Genomic DNA, 17522 nt, shown 5'->3' with positions numbered 1-17522 from the left:
TCAATTTATCTACAAGGATGCTGTGGAGACGGTGTCAAACTTCATGTTTAAAGAACTTCTTTGCCTTTCTGTAGTATTAGCGAGCCTTAGAATACCTTTTGAGAGCACACCCAGAGACAGAAGACAATGTGAACATAGCTACACCAGTAATTTCAAAAGCCAATACATGCTTCAGGATTCTTAGTGAATAGATACCATACCAACTTCAAAAAGCCGTATAATTTTAGCTTGTTTTCTGTACTATGTTCATAATAAGAAGTGCCAAGTTAACTGGAATTGTTCTGCTCTATTTTTTCCATTTCACTCTAATTACTACCCAAGTTTAAAAAAAAAATAAAAAAATGTAATTAATTCAGGTCAAGGATGGTGGAACATAGATGCTACTAACTCAATTACTAACAAGTAAGGAAACATTAACATATTCAGTATTAAAATCTGAAGCAGTCAGAACTGGGTTCAATGGCTCCTTATCTATTTGAGACTGCAACACTTCACAATTTACTGTGTACATCTCCAGTTGCCCAAAATCACAACTCTCAGACAATGCTTAACAAGACCTTTGTGATACAGAAGATACGCCCATTTCAGTGGGATATATCACAAAAATACAGGTGATCTTCTAATGTCTAGCTGTACAAAGAGGGCAAAAATTGATCTTGCCATACAATGTAAGATAGCACAGAAGGCACTGGAGGCTATTTTACCACAGCCCCAAATGCTTTCCTAACAAAAGCATTACTTGTATCTACCTAAAAAATACTAACGCTAAGTTCAAGTCTTTGAATATCTGTATCCAGGTCCCGAGAACAAAGCTTGAATCTCTTGCTTGAGCTAAAAGGAGACAGTAGGAAGTACATCAGACAGGTATCATGGAACTGGGAAAATCAGCTTCCCAAGAGAAAGCCTGCACTGCCTATTGATATCAAAATGGGCCGTAAATGTAGGTTCTGTAGCAATCCCAAAGAGGAAATAGTGACATTTTTTGAACAGTCTGAATCTGCTCTGATTTACTGCAGAGAAATTGAATTACTACAAGTCAGAGGAACCATGCTAATGAAATTTGGCCACTTCTAAATCCTATCAGCTTCTCAGCTTCTCCAGCCTCAGGCTGGAAAGGAGACAGCAGAACAGAGGACTGCAGTAATCTAACCTAGGGTATGTGGTGAAGCACCTGCTGCAGCTTTTGCTTACAGCTACAACTGAAAATACTTCTGTAAACTGGAAGAGCATTCTGCAGACTTCTCTCTGAAATACTAAGTAACTTGTAGCTCCTGTTGCTCTGTACAACATGCAGCAAGTCTCCCCCCTGCCAGGCTGCAAATAACAATGGCTTTTCTCTCTTTTTTTTTCTTTAAAGCTAGCAAGGAAACTTACAACTTCAGCTTCCTTAGCACAAAAAGAGTTCTGAGATCAATTTCTTTGCCTCTGGAAGCTGTATGTGAATTCTGAGGTGTTTTGTTATTCAGTTTATTAAGTTATACACACCTGACAAATTGCTAAGCGCCCTCAAAAAGATTTCTTAGAGGTCTGTGGAAGGACTTGGATTTTACAACTACAGAGGCATCAAGCATGAAGACTTTTCAAGAAATTCCAGTTTGCCTTTATAATTGATACAGCAAAATTTAGGTAGTAAACAAAAGGAAGTAACGCACTACTTTGAAGGACTTAACCTATTGTAAAGTGTAAAATGAGACCACACACAGATACAAACCTACCAGGTCTCTCCATAATATGCACTTCCCTTACCTTACTATTATTGCCTCATTAATATTTAGCTACAAACTTAACAAAAGGACAGACTGTACTGATAAAATATACCATTTCCAAAAGGAGATGTTCTTGTCTCTCTTTTTCTTGATCCAATAAATCATTTTCGTAAAATCTTTTCTGAAACTTCAAGATAAAATCAATAAAAAAAAAAATCACTACATGAAAATGGGAATTAGAAGTATTTAGTAATTATTAAAGTTAGTAAGTACTTACAGCATCTACCGAGATCTCCATTCTGTCCAGTTCTAATACTGTCTGTAAAGAAAATCAAAACATTATTTATCGTTAGTCAACAGCATGCCACACTTTCAACTAAAAAAAAAGTCCAGATTAGTTCAGAACAGTGGTGTTCAAAATTAAACATGCCTTTTACTTCCTAAACATTTGAAGCCTATGCTTATATTTTCGTGCTACATGTGCAGTTAAACTGTCAATAGTATTTCTGGAGCTCTGCTAAGACTCACACTGAAGGACTCACACACTATCTATACTGAGCTCAAAATACCCTCAGGGAAAGCACAGAAGCATGAATGGCTGGAGCACTGAAATGCTGGGGTTTGAACCCCAAGCCCCAAATTAAGGTTGACATATGGGTGATTCCCACAGCTCTTCATACAGAGGTGGTGAATTTGCCTTATAGCTTCCCCCCAGGGTGCGGCCGGCCCTGCAGGGAGAGCCATAAGGGAAATGAGCCCCAGGGGTCCTGCACTGAGTGAACAAAGGTCAGGTGTCTGCTCGGGGATAAAAGCTGGGACCACTTGCAGGAAGGGTGCATCCACTTCACAGAGTTTCCTGGTTGAAGAAGGACCTTCTGACTCTCCTTAGAACTGGGCCCCAGTCATCTTGGGCCTTTGCAAATGCGGGCTAGGAGGGTGAGAGCTGGCCATGTGGCCACCTTTATCTTGTGTGTTTAACCTATTGACCGGGCTGTTTCCCATTCCATCTGTGGGAAGCCTTGGTTCTTCGTTTGTTCTGCCTATTGTTGGTCAGGCAACGTTGTTGCTGGGATTGTTAAGGGTAATGTTGATTGTATGTGAACTAATTGACTTGTTTGTACCCCCAGTGATTGTTCATGGAATGTCTTTTCTATATTCAATACAGTTGCCTTACTGGTTTGTCTTTCTGCTGCTTGTGTCATTCCTGTTAGGCCTAGTCATTGGCAAAACAAGCATGGATCTAGGAATCAAGACTGAAAAAAACAACTCGGGAATTTGTACTAATGCAGGATGCTCCACACAGGTGTTCCCCCAGTCTTTCCTGCAGACTGGCCCTGTAAGCAAGCCACCTACTTAAGCTTCGCTTCATGGCTTCTTTGAGATTATGCATCAGTATCCTGTAAAGATCTACTTTTTTGTGAATATTCACATGACAAAGACATTTGTAATATTTCAAAATCCTGCAAATCCTTTATCTGCAGACTGTAAAATATATGGGTTATCAGGAAAGCTCTGCCTTAAAGAGTTGACCAGTTTTACTAGGGTCAACCTTTAATCCTATCTTTAGACATCTGCTATTTTTTTCACAAGTCGTCATTGAACCAAACCCCTGAATTCTAATCACTAGAAAATAACTGCAATCTAAGCAACCAAGGAAACATCAATTCTCTCAAATTTAACAGAATGCACTCTACTACACTGTCTCTTAATTGTTCAAAATTACCTAATAGACAATAAAATTCTTTCGTCTCCTGTACTTACATTAAGAGAATCAACAGCAAGCATAACTTTGATCATCTTAACTTTTCATGATAACCACATAACAAAATGCTTACTCTTTTCACAATAGTCAGGACATCTTTGTCTTTTTCTTGACACAGAAGTTTCCTTATACATAATTCCAACTGCTGGAGCAAATGTTTATCGGTAGGAATCTTCAGAGTAGATTTAACTTTTGGCAACAAATAGCATAGCTTCATTCTACAAAGAAAAGTAAATATTAATCTTTTGATGCAGATATTTAACATACATTAATTTTTGTATTGCATGGTCACATTTGATATTAAGTCTTAGTTTTCAGAAATTATTGGTGCTTGTGTTGTTTCCAGACACACTGTAACATTAAAAAAAAAAAACAACTCCACAGATCAGGACTACAGTCCTGTATCTGAAAGTCAATAATGCAGTCAACCGTCTGAAAATGAGCCAGCAGTGTGCCCAGGTGGCCAAGTAGGCCAACAGCATCCTGGCTTATATCAAATACAGTGTGGCCAACAGGATTAGGGAAGTCATTGTCCTTCTGTACTTGGCACTGGTGAGGCCACACCTCAAGTACTGCATTTAGTTTTGGGCCCCTCACTACAAAAGAAGTGATGGAGCATGTCCAAAGAAGGGCAACAAAGCTGATGAAGGGTTTAGAGCACAAGTCTTACAAGAAGCAGCTGAGGGAACTGGGGTTGTTTAGCATGGAGAAAAGGATGCTCAGGTGAGACCTTACGAATCTCTACAGCTACCTGAAAGGAAGCTGTAGGAAAGTGAGCATGAGACTATTTTCCCAAAAAGGTTGTAAAACATTGGAACAGACTGCCCGGGGGATTGGTTAAGGGTCAGAATCCCTTGAAGTATTTAAGACATTGTGAAGTGGTGAACTTACCAGTGTTAGGTGAACGGCTGGACTTGATCTTAAGTGTCTTTTTCAACCTAAATGATTCTTTGATTCTATAATAATTTATTTGCCCTGATTACTAGATACTATTTCTAAACTGTTTACATAAAGCGATAAATATTTTATGTATCATTAACACCAAAATACTCTGCAGATGAAATATTTCGTATATTTAAGAAAATAAAACTTAGTGCATTTGATCAGACTATCATAGCATATTGTAGTGATTAGTTTTAATCTATAGAAATAGGTTAAAAAAACCCTACATGGTGATATTCTCTGCTGTTCTCAGATTCCACTGGCTTGTAATCAGAGAAAATCCTGTGCCAGAAATGGTCACTTTGTGATTAATCACATTCAAAATTAAATTTTTATATGAATTCATCTTACTGGTTTCACACATTCAAAACATTTTAACTTTCACAGCTTCCCATTACAAAGAGTTACACTGCTCTGTAGAAAGCTAGAATAACATCTCTCAAAGTTTGCTTTAAAATCGTGACCTAACAACTATGTTTGACTTTGAAACTTCAGCCTATTCAGACAGTGCATTCCTTTTCACAAAAGTGTTAAGGAACAATCCAGAAAAGAATTATGGCAAAAGTTATTTAATGTCAGTTAAGGGATTGCAAGTTTCCATTAAATTCTATTATTGTATCAATAGAGCTTTTAATTAAAATGGTTGTTAAAAGCAATAAGCTAATTCAGATGATATACAAGTTTAGCTTACTGTTTTAATATAGTCCTCTTAAGTTATGGACATGAGACATGAATGTTAATTAATAGGCACAAAATGGCTCAATTTTTAGATTTGGGATCCTGCTTTGAGATGCTGGAGTTATACTAAACACAAGGTCTATTTAAACAGTTTCAATTGGTAATTACAAAATCACAGAATGGTAGAGCTTGGAAGGGACCTCTGGAGATCATCCAGTCCAGCCCCCCTGCCAAGGCAGGTAATAAACCATACCGAGTGAAGCTTACTGAATGCACACATGTATGTTGAAATTATGCTTATGTAGATCTCTATGCAACATTATATTGGATGTTCAGACATATTAATGGTGACAACATGAATTATACACATCAGAAATAAGACTAAAATTGTAAAAATTACACAATACAGAACTAAAACCCAAATTATTTTCTTATTGGTAATAACTTCTTGGTCCTTATCTGCTTAGTGAAGAAAAAAAAATGATTAATAAAATAACAGAAAAACCACTGTATGAAAATGAACAACATACCAAATTCCTGTATACTTTATTATTTTTCAACTTTAAAAATTAAGCAGAAAAATTTAGGTAAGGTAAAACTTATGCTAACTTACTAAGCTCAGACCACTAAAAGAATTGCTTGTGTGTTTTACTTTACATATAGTGATGTGGAAATGGATGGAAATCAAGGGAGACAGAATTTACATTTCTCTCCACACCCATGAGACTGTGTATTACTTATTCTCTTCTCATCTGTTGTTGGCTCCTCTGCCTCACTGTTCCTTTTACTCCTAAACCCACTACTTTTGATCAGTTTCCCAAATACTCAGACTGACTCGCTTCTGTGGTTCTCTAATATCATTCCCACAGTCCCCTACACCTTTAATACAGGTGACTCTGAAGGGTCCAGCTGTATCTTTTAATTCAAGTCCCATTATTTAAACAAGACCAAAACGGCAACAATATTTCTTATTATTTAAAGCTTTTTTTTTGTACACTGCTCCATAATCCTCATACAGTACCTCACATTTGCCACTGGATCATGTGTAAGTTCCAGCACAGGTAGAAAGAAGTATTTACAGAAGAATGACTTTGAAAACAGCTCCATAATGAATTCACAAGTATCTAAAAAACGAAGTCTGTTCCAATAACTTTTTCCTTGGCCCAGTTCTGAAAAATACCAAAACACAGATACTAAGCTTTCAATGTCAGATAGAAAACATTTCCAAGGTTAACCTTTGACTCAAATGTGATAATCACACTCATCACAAGGCACACCTTCTCAGCTATCTCAATTCTTTCTTTCAATGAAAAACCTAACCTTCTGAGTTCAACGACCATTTAGGTCGGTGAGAATGTTTACCATCTATACAACCTGTCCCTTTAAAATAGCAAGTGAACTGGCTGCTGTGTTAAACAGAGTCCTGTATGCTTTTCAAAACATGTCTCAGGTGTATCAAAATTACTGTGTAAAAAACATCGAGGATTGCTAATGGGAACTACTGAAGCTTCTAAACTATCTTTAAACACAGCATAGACCAGAAAGTCAACTTATGTAGCTAAATTATTCCTTAATTAATTTCTGAGATTTATTCTGCACTATATATGCTGAAGCCCCTAGAGAATTTTATTTCTTTACAGAAACTTTGCTTTGTATGTTGCAGCACCTACAGCTAAAGAAATTCTAGGTTCAAGAAGCAGGGTTGGAGGGGTCTTGGCATATTATCAATTTCCCATATCGCCTCCTTCCCAATTCCTTTTGCATAAGCTTCAGATATACTCCTTGCACATGCATATGTTTTGCCTGGTGGTAATATGAGCAACCAAGTGTCTTCTAAGTGTAATCCCTCCAACGACGGCACAAAGCTACACTGAATAAATATAACCAGAAGTAGATCTTTAGTCAAGACTAATTTACACCTCTAAGTAATCCAGAAAAAAACTCTCTTACGTTCAATGAGCTTCTGAATAATCTCATGCCTCTGTTCTTGTTTGCGATTATAACGCAAATAAACGCAGAGAGTTCGAGCAGCTGCTTTTTGGACTGGCAAGACATTCTTGAAAGAAATAAAGGGAACACCATTAAACATACCTGAAAGAATAGGACTAAACCATAAAAACTCTAGAAGTATAAAAAATAGCTAAAAATTAGGCTAACTTTATACATTTTGAAATAATTACCATAACATAAGGGAGACTAAGGAAGTTTGGCCAGCTCGTGAGACACCTGCTTCTTCATCCCTTCTGCGTAACTTGTTTGTTCAACCATTTCATAAATGCCTTCAATTATTCCATGTTTACAAGGCATCTTCTATATTGCAGGTGTTAGAAAATAAAACTTACATCTCCTCTTACAACAGGAAATTTTACTCTTGAATTAGATCAATAAAATTTCAGACTAATAGCTCTAGATGAGCATTCATTTTCAGAAAAAAAAAAAAGTGTTCTTTCATAAAGAGCAGAACCCAATGCAAAGTTATGTGTAGAATCAGGGAAAAAGGCATATCTCAGTGGAAAAAAGTTTTGATTTACTTATAAGCAAGCTGATAATGAGCACAAGGAAATAGTGTGAAGAAAATTATGGCAATCTGTCAATCCAAATTTTGCTCCTCAGCTGGGGGCGGGAGTGGGGAGAGTTCTGAGAGCAATTTCTCAGACTTATTGAAAAAAAAAAACCCTAAAGCCTGATATAGTATCTGCAATGAAAAATTGTACTTTATATTACTCTTAAAGTACTACACATAGAAAATATCTGATGGCAATTGTTCGAAATCATGTAAACAAAAAACAATGGGAAAGAGACAAGTGAGCTCACATTTGTCAAAATGATTGTCAACATTCTGTGAAGAAAACGGTAATAAATCTGATCACTTGATATGATATGAGGGAGACATGCATATTTTTGTAGTAACTTCTCATGAGTTCTCCATTTTAAAGAAGTTGCTGCTCTCTGTTCTGCTGTTGTTAATGCAGGAATCAAGTCAGGAATAGACAATAACTAGAAAGAAAAATATAAACATTAAAATAATTTTCCATCTTGTAGCTGTATGTCATGTTACTATGCTTAAAAAGCACATCACAATAATGTAAGGAAGGAAGAGATTCTAAGGGGTCAAGTAATTCTTCTGAGGAGAGGAATTACGTGATCACTATACTGTGACCATTTCCAGTAGAAATTAGTCTCTTTTTTTTTTTTTAAATTGGTTTAGTTTCCCCCAAGCACTAAAGTCCACGTACTAGTCAAAGAGCTATTCCAGTACCTAACTAAATCCACTTTCACTTCTAATGCCTCCCCCAACAAAGAAAAACTAATGTGTTCTCTTTGTAATACCCTTCTTACAGAGATGAAGACCATCATGACAACTCTCCTCAGTCTTCTCTTTCCCAAACCAAACAAATCCCATTTCCTTCTAGCCTCAATCTTTGAAGTTATTCTTCTCGGCTCCCCAGTTAGTTTTAGTAGGAATTACACACTTCTCTGGAGGAGGAGGAAAAGACTTTATAGCAGCCAAGCTAAATTGTCTTTAGCACTAAGCAAACTGAAACAGACAGTCAGGCTTGACATCACACTTGTTATACGTTATATACATTCACAACTGTAAACATCTGACAAATTCACATTTTAAATTATACTCTCAATTTTTTGTCCATAGAAGAAAAGAAATTTATTCAGTTCTTATGTTGTTAGAATATCTCAATGTCTCTAACACGTTTAGGAAGTATGCTCAAAACAGCATTTTGAAGCAGGAGATGATCATTTATGTTCCATTTCACAGGTGAGGAGCCACTGAGTAAACCACAATCCAGAGCCACATACAATTAAATTTGCAAAGCTGGGACCTGAATACAGACTTTCTAAATCCTAAATTCAGTGCCCTTACTTCAGCAAATAGGCTTCTTTCTAGCAGAAACTGTCTGAAAAGGGCAACCATGGCCAGTTGCCACATCAATATAAAAAAATATAAATTAGGTATTAGCCATCACTCCTTACCATGAAAAAAAAAAAGTTTTAACTTAACAATTGTATTTCAAAATTTGGTTAATTAGAAAAAGAACATAGATAAATTGTTCATTTTTATATGAAGTCTGACCTTTCAAAACTTTGTTTTTAAAGTTTATAAAGTCAACAATCAAAAAGCCATAGAAACTTTATACTTCTCTCCAAAGTAGAAACTTACCATGAAATTCTTTTCGTACAATACATGTCTGAACAACTCTGCTACTGTCTCCATTTAGAAAGCAAATGAAAAAAAACCCCTTGAGAATACCCACCTTGCTTTCTGATCCACTGTTTTCTCCTCCATTAGTCATGAGTTCAAGGATTTCAGGAAGGTGACCTACCAGGGCATCTAACACCTGTTTAAATAAAGGCTGCATGAATCAGGTCTGTAAATTAAGTTGACTCAATTTTTAACTCGCCCCAACCTACCCCTGCTGACTTCCCTCATGCTACTGTGTCCTCATATCCATGTTAAACAAACAGAAACATAAGCTCCTCCTCCCAAATCAACCAAAACCAACCAACCAACCAAGACACATAACACACCTGCATTGGTGAGGACTGGGATTTAAGTTTGATATTTTAATGTAGTAAGTAATATAGGCATTATTGATATCAGTTTAGAAAAACAAACTACAGTTTGAATATTCATTCTTAAGAAAGATCTGTATTTCATAGACAATTACGTAAGAGCCTCAACAAACACAGAAACATTTTTTTTAATATTTGTCAGCTGATTCTTAAAAGCAATTTTTTCAGCTTTAATAAAAACTGCAGTTGATAAATTAGAATAGAATATCCTGTATTAAGAGAAATAACCCTACTTTCGAATGTTGTAATACCTCAAACTAGACAGAAAAATGTACATAATTAAGTATTTTTCAGCACCAGTTCTGACTCAGGTGGTATATAAAGGACCAAATATTTTTTGTTATTTACATGACTGTATAGGAATCAAAGGAATTTTTCAAAATCACCATCTGCTTCTGAGTCTGAACTTTCAGGTATACAACTTGAGAAATCTTTTAAGATGGGTTAGAATTTCATAAAATCTAAGTGTTCTATGAACACTTTGAATTTATTTGAAAATGTCTAAGACAGGGTATCAAAACAAAAAGGACCACTGGAAAGCAAAACTCAATTTTTCCATGTCTTACCCAAAGATCTTACACAGAAAACAAAAAAAAGATCAACTCTTGGAATAACTGGTACCAGAGGAAATGGTGATTTTATCTCAAACAATTATTGCCTTTTTTTCAATCCAAAGAAGTCTCTCTGTATTGTCTGTAACACCACTAAGTGATTCATGTTCTATGCAAGTTGAAACTGAGGTACACTAAACTATACTGTCTCACAAACTCACATATTCTGTACAAGATTTTGGACTGGAACAATTTCTATAATTCTTTATCTTTGAACTATACACAACTTGACCTTCTTTACAACCGGAGAAATGAAAATAAAATAAAGCAAAAACCTTGAACACTATCAATGGTAATTTTAACATAGCATCAGAACCAAATCTTTCCACAGAATATGTAAGGTAATAACTAATATAGCAATAAAAACAATTTAGAATTAATATTTTTTAAAGTTTATAAACTCAGTGTGGGTTTACTAAATTCAAACATCTTCCTGTCTTCCTCCTTTTTATTCACAGAAGGCTAGCATCTTTATGAAGCATCTATGCAAAAGAAGTAAAAGCTATTGATAACTTGTAAAGTTAATCTACTGCCTTATTGCTAAGGCAAATTAAGATGAATAAAAGTACATTACCTCCAGTGACTCATCCTGTAACAGTGTAACCAGTTCTTTATGTATTGTATAAACACCAGAATTTAAAAGTTTAGCAACCTAAAAAATGACAGTAAGATATCAAGGTGAAATATTCTTTAGTTCCATGGCACTACAACAACTATACTCCATGTGCTTACTTTACAGCAAGCATGAAGGAGGGATGCAGAACAATTGTTTAATATTAGCCTTCTAAAGTTGTCTACTTTCCCATTAATCACATTAAAAATATGCTTACATAAAGAATATGAGTCAAGAAACAGAGCTATTATCCAACCATGAAACCATGATTTTAGAATTAACTTTATTTCATGTTAAAAAAATTTCAAAACTGCACTGCAAAGTTAGAAAAAATCCTTCTGGAATATTCAATTGTTGTACTTCATGCTCCTTCGGAGAGTTAACAGTCAGTCTGCTATATAATTTACAAAAGAGAAAATATTAAAAATGGGTTAGTCTGATGGCTTTTAAGTTTTCCCAACCTTTCCATCTGAAGTTTCCATACGTTAATTCTTTGTGTTTTTTGACTGTGATTCTAAGTCACACATAAATTTCTAAAAAACATCAGCAGTCCATCTCCATGCTGTTGAATAGTTTTATATCAAATATGAGCAAAATGTGAGGAATGAGATTTTTGCCTTACAGAATATTTGGATGTCGGTTTTTAATGGCTTGATTTATATAAGCCAAGTGAAAATAAGAGTTTACTTCCAGTCATGATGAACCTTTAAGGAAATGGCCACAGGAAGTTTATTTAAAACAAAAAATTAAAAACCAAAAACCACCTAGCAATGAATGCTGTAAATTACTCATTTTGGACTGTCACATGGTTGCCTAGTTATGGAGTTAAAATTAAATCAATCAGCACTAAATGTACATTCAGACCAAGGTATAATCTCACAGTTTATTTTTAAAAGAGATATAATACTTTAATTAGATGTATAATATTTTCAAGGTACTGTCTAAATATAACACAAAATACTATGTAGACTTAGATGTCAGTTTTAAAATTTCAGCTATTGCTTTGGATTGTAATTCATTAAGACAATACATCAAGAGGTAACAAAAACTGGAAATCCATCTATATCTCTTACAATGGCAGAAATAAAGACATTTATGCCTGTACTAGTGATACAAATGCTCTCTGCAAGGTGCTTAACTCAACTCCCAGCAGCAAAATAGGATAAAAGGCTAGGTCAAGGACTGAAACACAAAGATTCTCAGTAAAACACTACAAAAACCTTGAGGATGTCTCTATAAGGGTCACTACAGTCAGGAAAAAAGTTTATTTTAATTTCTGGAATTCACTCCATATAACTAACAATATCTATGCAGTTGTACATTTTTTAACTTTTATGAAAATAATGCAATGGAACTTATGCAAACTGAATGGAATATTAAGAATACACACACTTCTACATCTCCATAAATTTCCAAGTAGTTTCATATTAAATAAAGCATTTAACTTAGATTTGACCCACTTAAGTATTCTCCACTTAAAGCAAACTTTATTAACACCAGCAAACCAGAATTATAAAGAAAACTTTCACAACCAGAAGTGGCAAATTCCTTTCTCCCATTTGTTTCAGTTTTTTTCCAATAGCACTGAAAAATCTTCAAATATTGTAATTACTACAAGTTTTTATGCTTGTGATACTAGACCACTATGAGTTTCTTCTGGCTCCTGCTCCTTAAAAGCTCACATAGCAGTAGGCTGACAAACTAAACAATTTCAACTAGTTGTCTCAAGTCTTTTTATTTCATTTGAAAAGTCACAAATATGTTTAAAGAAGAAACTGATGTAAAATAAAAATATCCAAGTACTAACAAAGAACTGTTGTAGACTTACTTCAAAGAAGCTTATGGCCATAGTATATCTGACAGGAACCTCAGGGTCATGACAAAGGCAGAAGAATATAGAATATAGTTCTAAATGGAAGTTCTTTGGATCCACAAAAACAATCATGGCCTGTAGAAAGAAAGTCTTTTATTAACTGTACAGCTAAAGGATCACACTATCAGGGATAATCTGATTAAAACACTGAGATACAACCAGCAAGACACTTCGGAGAGAACAGGTTGTGATTTTAAAGAGGAAGCGTGGAATTTTTGATAGCCATGTCAAAACACAGGCACCAGACAAATTCTGGAGTTGAGAACTAAACTGGATTTACGTATCTCCCAGATATGCTGCAGGCTTTTTTTCCCTGAATACATAGATTAAAACCACAAGATATAAAACCTTAGTTTTATAAATATTGTTTATTTCCATGCAGTAGTGGAAGCTGCAACTGGAGACTTCAAAAACAAAGAGTATTACAGCAAGCTGCAAAGCAACCATCTGAATTTCAGCATAACTGTGGTTTTACTCAAATAAACCAATGGATTTCTACTGACATACACAGGGTGCTTGTCTTTAAAAGGCAGAATAAAAATAACTGTCTACTAGCTCCTGGTACAAACATTTTCTTCAAATATAAATGCAGAATGTCAAAATAGAAAGTAGATTTACAGAAACATGAGTGGTAAGTTTGAAGACCTCATATAAACTTGAAAAAACTTTCTGTATTCAGATAGAAACATGACTAAAATATGAATCTAACCATTCAGATCCAATCTTCAGCTTTCTAGAATGCTATGATACACAGCAAAAGCAAAAACCTAGCTTTGAATGGTTTGAACCAGGACCACTGTTTCACAGCTATTTTCTCAAAACCTTGCTTGTGGTTTGAAGAAAATGCATAGGAAAGAAGAGATCAGTAACCTCTTAGAACAGCAATTGCCCCATCAAAATTTGACAGTAATTTTCTCAGGCTCTGCAAAGAGGAATCTTTCCTGGTTACTCTTTTAAACAGCCTTTACTTTAAGCCATTAATTTGAACTTTTCAGGAGTGAGCTAGAATCCAGCTAACAGTGTGTAATTTGAGAATAAATTCTCTGTCACTCCTACACTCCTACTTGGGGAACTATATGCATCACAAATCATTTAACCCTAAATTGATGTTACTTACTGGAAAATTGTAAGCACAGTTCTTCCTTACTGAAATGTACTTCTTCTCCTGTTCCAGAGTTTGAAGTTGTAGTTGATTGTCATTATGTCCATTTTCCTGTTGTAAACCCAGTGTCGAAAGCTTCTTATAAAATTCCAAAAACCTTAAGTGCTGTTCAGGAGTAAAAATGCCTCAAAGAAAAATAAAGTTTACTTTCCTCATTACAAAAGCTATTAATAATGTCCCAAAACAAATCTCATTTATAAATCAAATATGCCAATTTTTATCCCTCCTCCCCACCAGACTGGACTCTAGCAGAGTGTCATCAGTACACATCATACAGAATTGATTACAGAAAAATGACAGCTAACTATAAAAGAGTGAATCTTAATTTCTGTTTACAGAATTCTTGAAATATTCAGGACAAATGACAGTATTGTAAACATATTTGTTTGCTCCATGAATACTGGTTTCTTCTTGATTAAATTTTTAGATCTTTATGGAACTCAGTCACATCAAGAACATATGCCCGCAGAAAGTTAAAAATTGGGCTATATTGCTATGGATAATAAAGAGGAGTAAGGATAAAATTAGAAAACTCAGAACAAACTGGAATGCAACTAGCAAGATGACTTGAAAACTAGCAAGTCGTATATTAGTAATAAGAGAACAATCAAGGAAAAGCTGTTTTCTACTCAAGACAGATGAAAGTTATTAGAGATTGGTACTAAGAAGGTTGAAATGCTTAAAGCTTTTATTTCCTTTCCCAGATTCCTATAGTAACATCAGACTCAGTACAACTAATAACTGTGATAAAGATTCAAGCTTTAAGTAGAGAAGAACAGGTCAGTGAATACTTAAACACAAGAAGTTTCAAAATGTACAGGGTCAAATGTGCATTATTTTCCTATTCAAAAGTACCTAAAGTACTAGCTGCTGAAATCTTAAATAAGTGAGATGTTGGACAGAAAATGGCTGGCTAAAGTGGTACTGATGTTAATAGTTGGAGAGGGGGACAAGACGTGTAGTTACAAACTAGTCAGATTAATTTTTTTTTTAAAAAAACTGGAACTAAAAATCACAATATCTACTTGTAAATACAGAAAAGAAAAAAACAAGTAGAAGCCGACATGGCAAAAGCAGAACTTGTCAAACTGATTTAGTTTCCTTCTATTGACTGATAATAGGACCTGTGGATACAAAAGAGGCAGTAGAAGTCATGGGTTTTGTAAGCAAAACAAGGGATCAGGAAAGAAAGATGAAAAACTATAAAGATCCTGCAAAACTTCTTGGAAAAGCAATTAAAACAAAGTTACCCATGGTTCACTGACAAGATAGGAAACTGTATAAAGAAAGGTTTATCCTAGTTATGGTACTATTTAGCATTTTCACTGTTATTTTTGATGTTGGATTAGAGACTTCACTTATTCAATATTCAGCTAACATCAGCCTAGGAAGTAGATATTATTTAGAATTCTTCTGAAGATAGAGTTTAAAATGGTCTTCAGAAAATGGACATAGGTCTTAAAACTTTAGACTATTATTCCATTAGAACAGAGGTAAGGTACCATGCTTAGCCAGGTCTGCATCCCATGCACAGGAAAGAGAAAGACTAACTAGCTGTTGGCTTTATAAAGAGAAATAAAAACCACTACAACAAAAGCAAACAACCCAACAATCAAACAACAAAAAACAAAGTTTCATAGGCTTCACTTGAACAAATAACATCAAACTACAGCAAAAAAAAACCAAACCAAACCAACAAACAAACAAACAAAAAAAAATAAAACCCAAACCAATAAACCAAAAAGGCAGTTTTTCATACGGAAAAGTGTAGATAGCAATATAGCTTGCAAGACACATGAAGTAACCCTCTGACTTTGTTCAGCTCTCCTAAGGCGTAACATTTCAGGAAAACTATTAATTTGCCAGAGAATAGTTCAGAGGTGAAGAGACATCAGCAATTAAATTCATTTAACCTAGAGAAAAGAAGGCTTAGAAGACATGATAAAATCAGGATGGGCTGTCCTAGCTCTGTTTCTGTAAATCAGTTTGACACTGTGGAAGAGCCCTTTCAAGTTATTTGTAGTGAAGCAATGGTCACTTGGATAGTCTCTAACATAATCACAAAGCATCATTTTAAAGATCTGTAAGAAACATCAAAGGGTTTAAGAGTCTAGGGGAAAATTCTCTGTAATATATAACCAGGATTCCGTGCCAACCCCCCCCCAGGTAAACTCTGTGTAGAGGGTGTATAGTGGGTAGAATGATCAAATAAAGATCTGTCATGCGTAAGTGAAAACAAAAAAAAATTATGGGTACAGATTTGGCTTCAGTCACAGCTGAGAATCCACATGCCATTTGTTCTCCTTTCTCCTCTGAAGTTCCTCATAGACCACACTGTACTGTGCCTCAAAAAAAGGATATCAGGCACAGATGCAAATATCCACAGTTAACATCATACTGTGTTTTCAAAGGTTTCTAGTTTCAAAACTCAGTCATCCACCTCACAAGTTCCAGAATATCAAAGAACGAATCAAAGTAATTCAAACATACCAATAAAACACAAGCTACCATATTTCCATCTCTGACCCTGTTTAAACACTAAAAACCCCACTAAAAAAAAGATGGAAACCCAAACAAGAAATTCACAAAATCCAGCATTTATTCAATAAATTATTTCAGACTTTTACTTCCATGTTTCCTTTCCTAACTATTGTATCGTTTGTTACATTCGTATCTGGATATTTTCCAAAGATTTCAAATTCTCCAATGTTCCCTAACTTTTATGATTTTTTTTAAAAGAAAATTAAATCATACCATACAATCCATTGCACAGTTTCCCTAAATGGAAAGATAAAGAAACTAGGATAGATTCATCTGCTTTGAAGGATTTTTCACAGAACGATTTCACTAAGGGGAGCACAGTTTGACTTCTGTCATCTGAAAAGCAAAAGAAATTTTGAAAAGTCAGCCATTTGTCAACAGAAAAAAAAAATCTATCTTCAAAATGATCATTTTCTAGTTCATCCATGAAACCCAAATCCTTAATTGCTTTCTCTAAGCTTTTTTCAATAGTTAAAAGCATTACTTACAGAAATAGGGGCTGGGAGGGAGAGGCAGAGTGAAGACTGGGAGGTGTGAAGAGAAGCACAAACTTGATAGGAACTCTGTAAAGGCTCAATAATTTGAAAACTGACTTACTATCATACTGATATAACCTCTGACTGCTAAAAAGTCCATTTATGGTATTCTGCCCCAAATGATCTTATTTCTTCATGTATTCCTCCACATGATTAATATGCAATCATGCATTTTAGTAATCCATCACCAAGTTCCTGTACAGTAAATATTTGCTCCTCACTTACGTATCAGGAAGGAATAGTAGAATTAGTAAAATGGGAGTGGGAAATGTGGTGCAAAACACAGAGTTGTGATAAACAGCTGAAGAGCTTGGAAAAAGACAGTATATAAAGAGAAAAGTGGCAACTAATGAGCAGTGATTGACAATATAAATTTTTTTTTCATGTACACTATAGCAATGATCTATCATGTAGTTTGCTGCTTTGTACATTTCCAGTTATAACTAAATTTTTTTTACATGTCATATAATTTTATATTTTATGTTACTTTATGTTATTTATAAGTTAT

The 17522-nt window shown here is 34.9% G+C and overlaps 1 protein-coding gene across 1 annotated transcript; it reads right to left on the bottom strand.

Moving 5' to 3' along the window:
• Positions 1-1818: 1818 nt before the first annotated feature.
• Positions 1819-16814, bottom strand: PPP4R4 (protein phosphatase 4, regulatory subunit 4; the record flags this gene model as incomplete). Its single annotated transcript, XM_008945962.1, has 11 exons — positions 1819-1893; positions 1984-2025; positions 3542-3686; positions 6110-6257; positions 7039-7144; positions 7903-8085; positions 9360-9443; positions 10864-10941; positions 12731-12850; positions 13893-14062; positions 16692-16814. Coding segments are annotated over 11 exons (1274 nt in total), but the record flags the coding sequence as incomplete, so codon positions are not given.
• Between the last annotated feature and the right edge of the window lie 708 nt (positions 16815-17522).

Source organism: Merops nubicus, unplaced genomic scaffold (assembly GCF_000691845.1).
Source record: "Merops nubicus isolate BGI_N331 unplaced genomic scaffold, ASM69184v1 scaffold11008, whole genome shotgun sequence".
In the NCBI taxonomy this organism is placed as follows: domain Eukaryota; kingdom Metazoa; phylum Chordata; class Aves; order Coraciiformes; family Meropidae; genus Merops; species Merops nubicus.
Note: the sequence above shows the minus strand (reverse complement) of the source record. Positions and strands in the feature narration are given on the sequence as shown.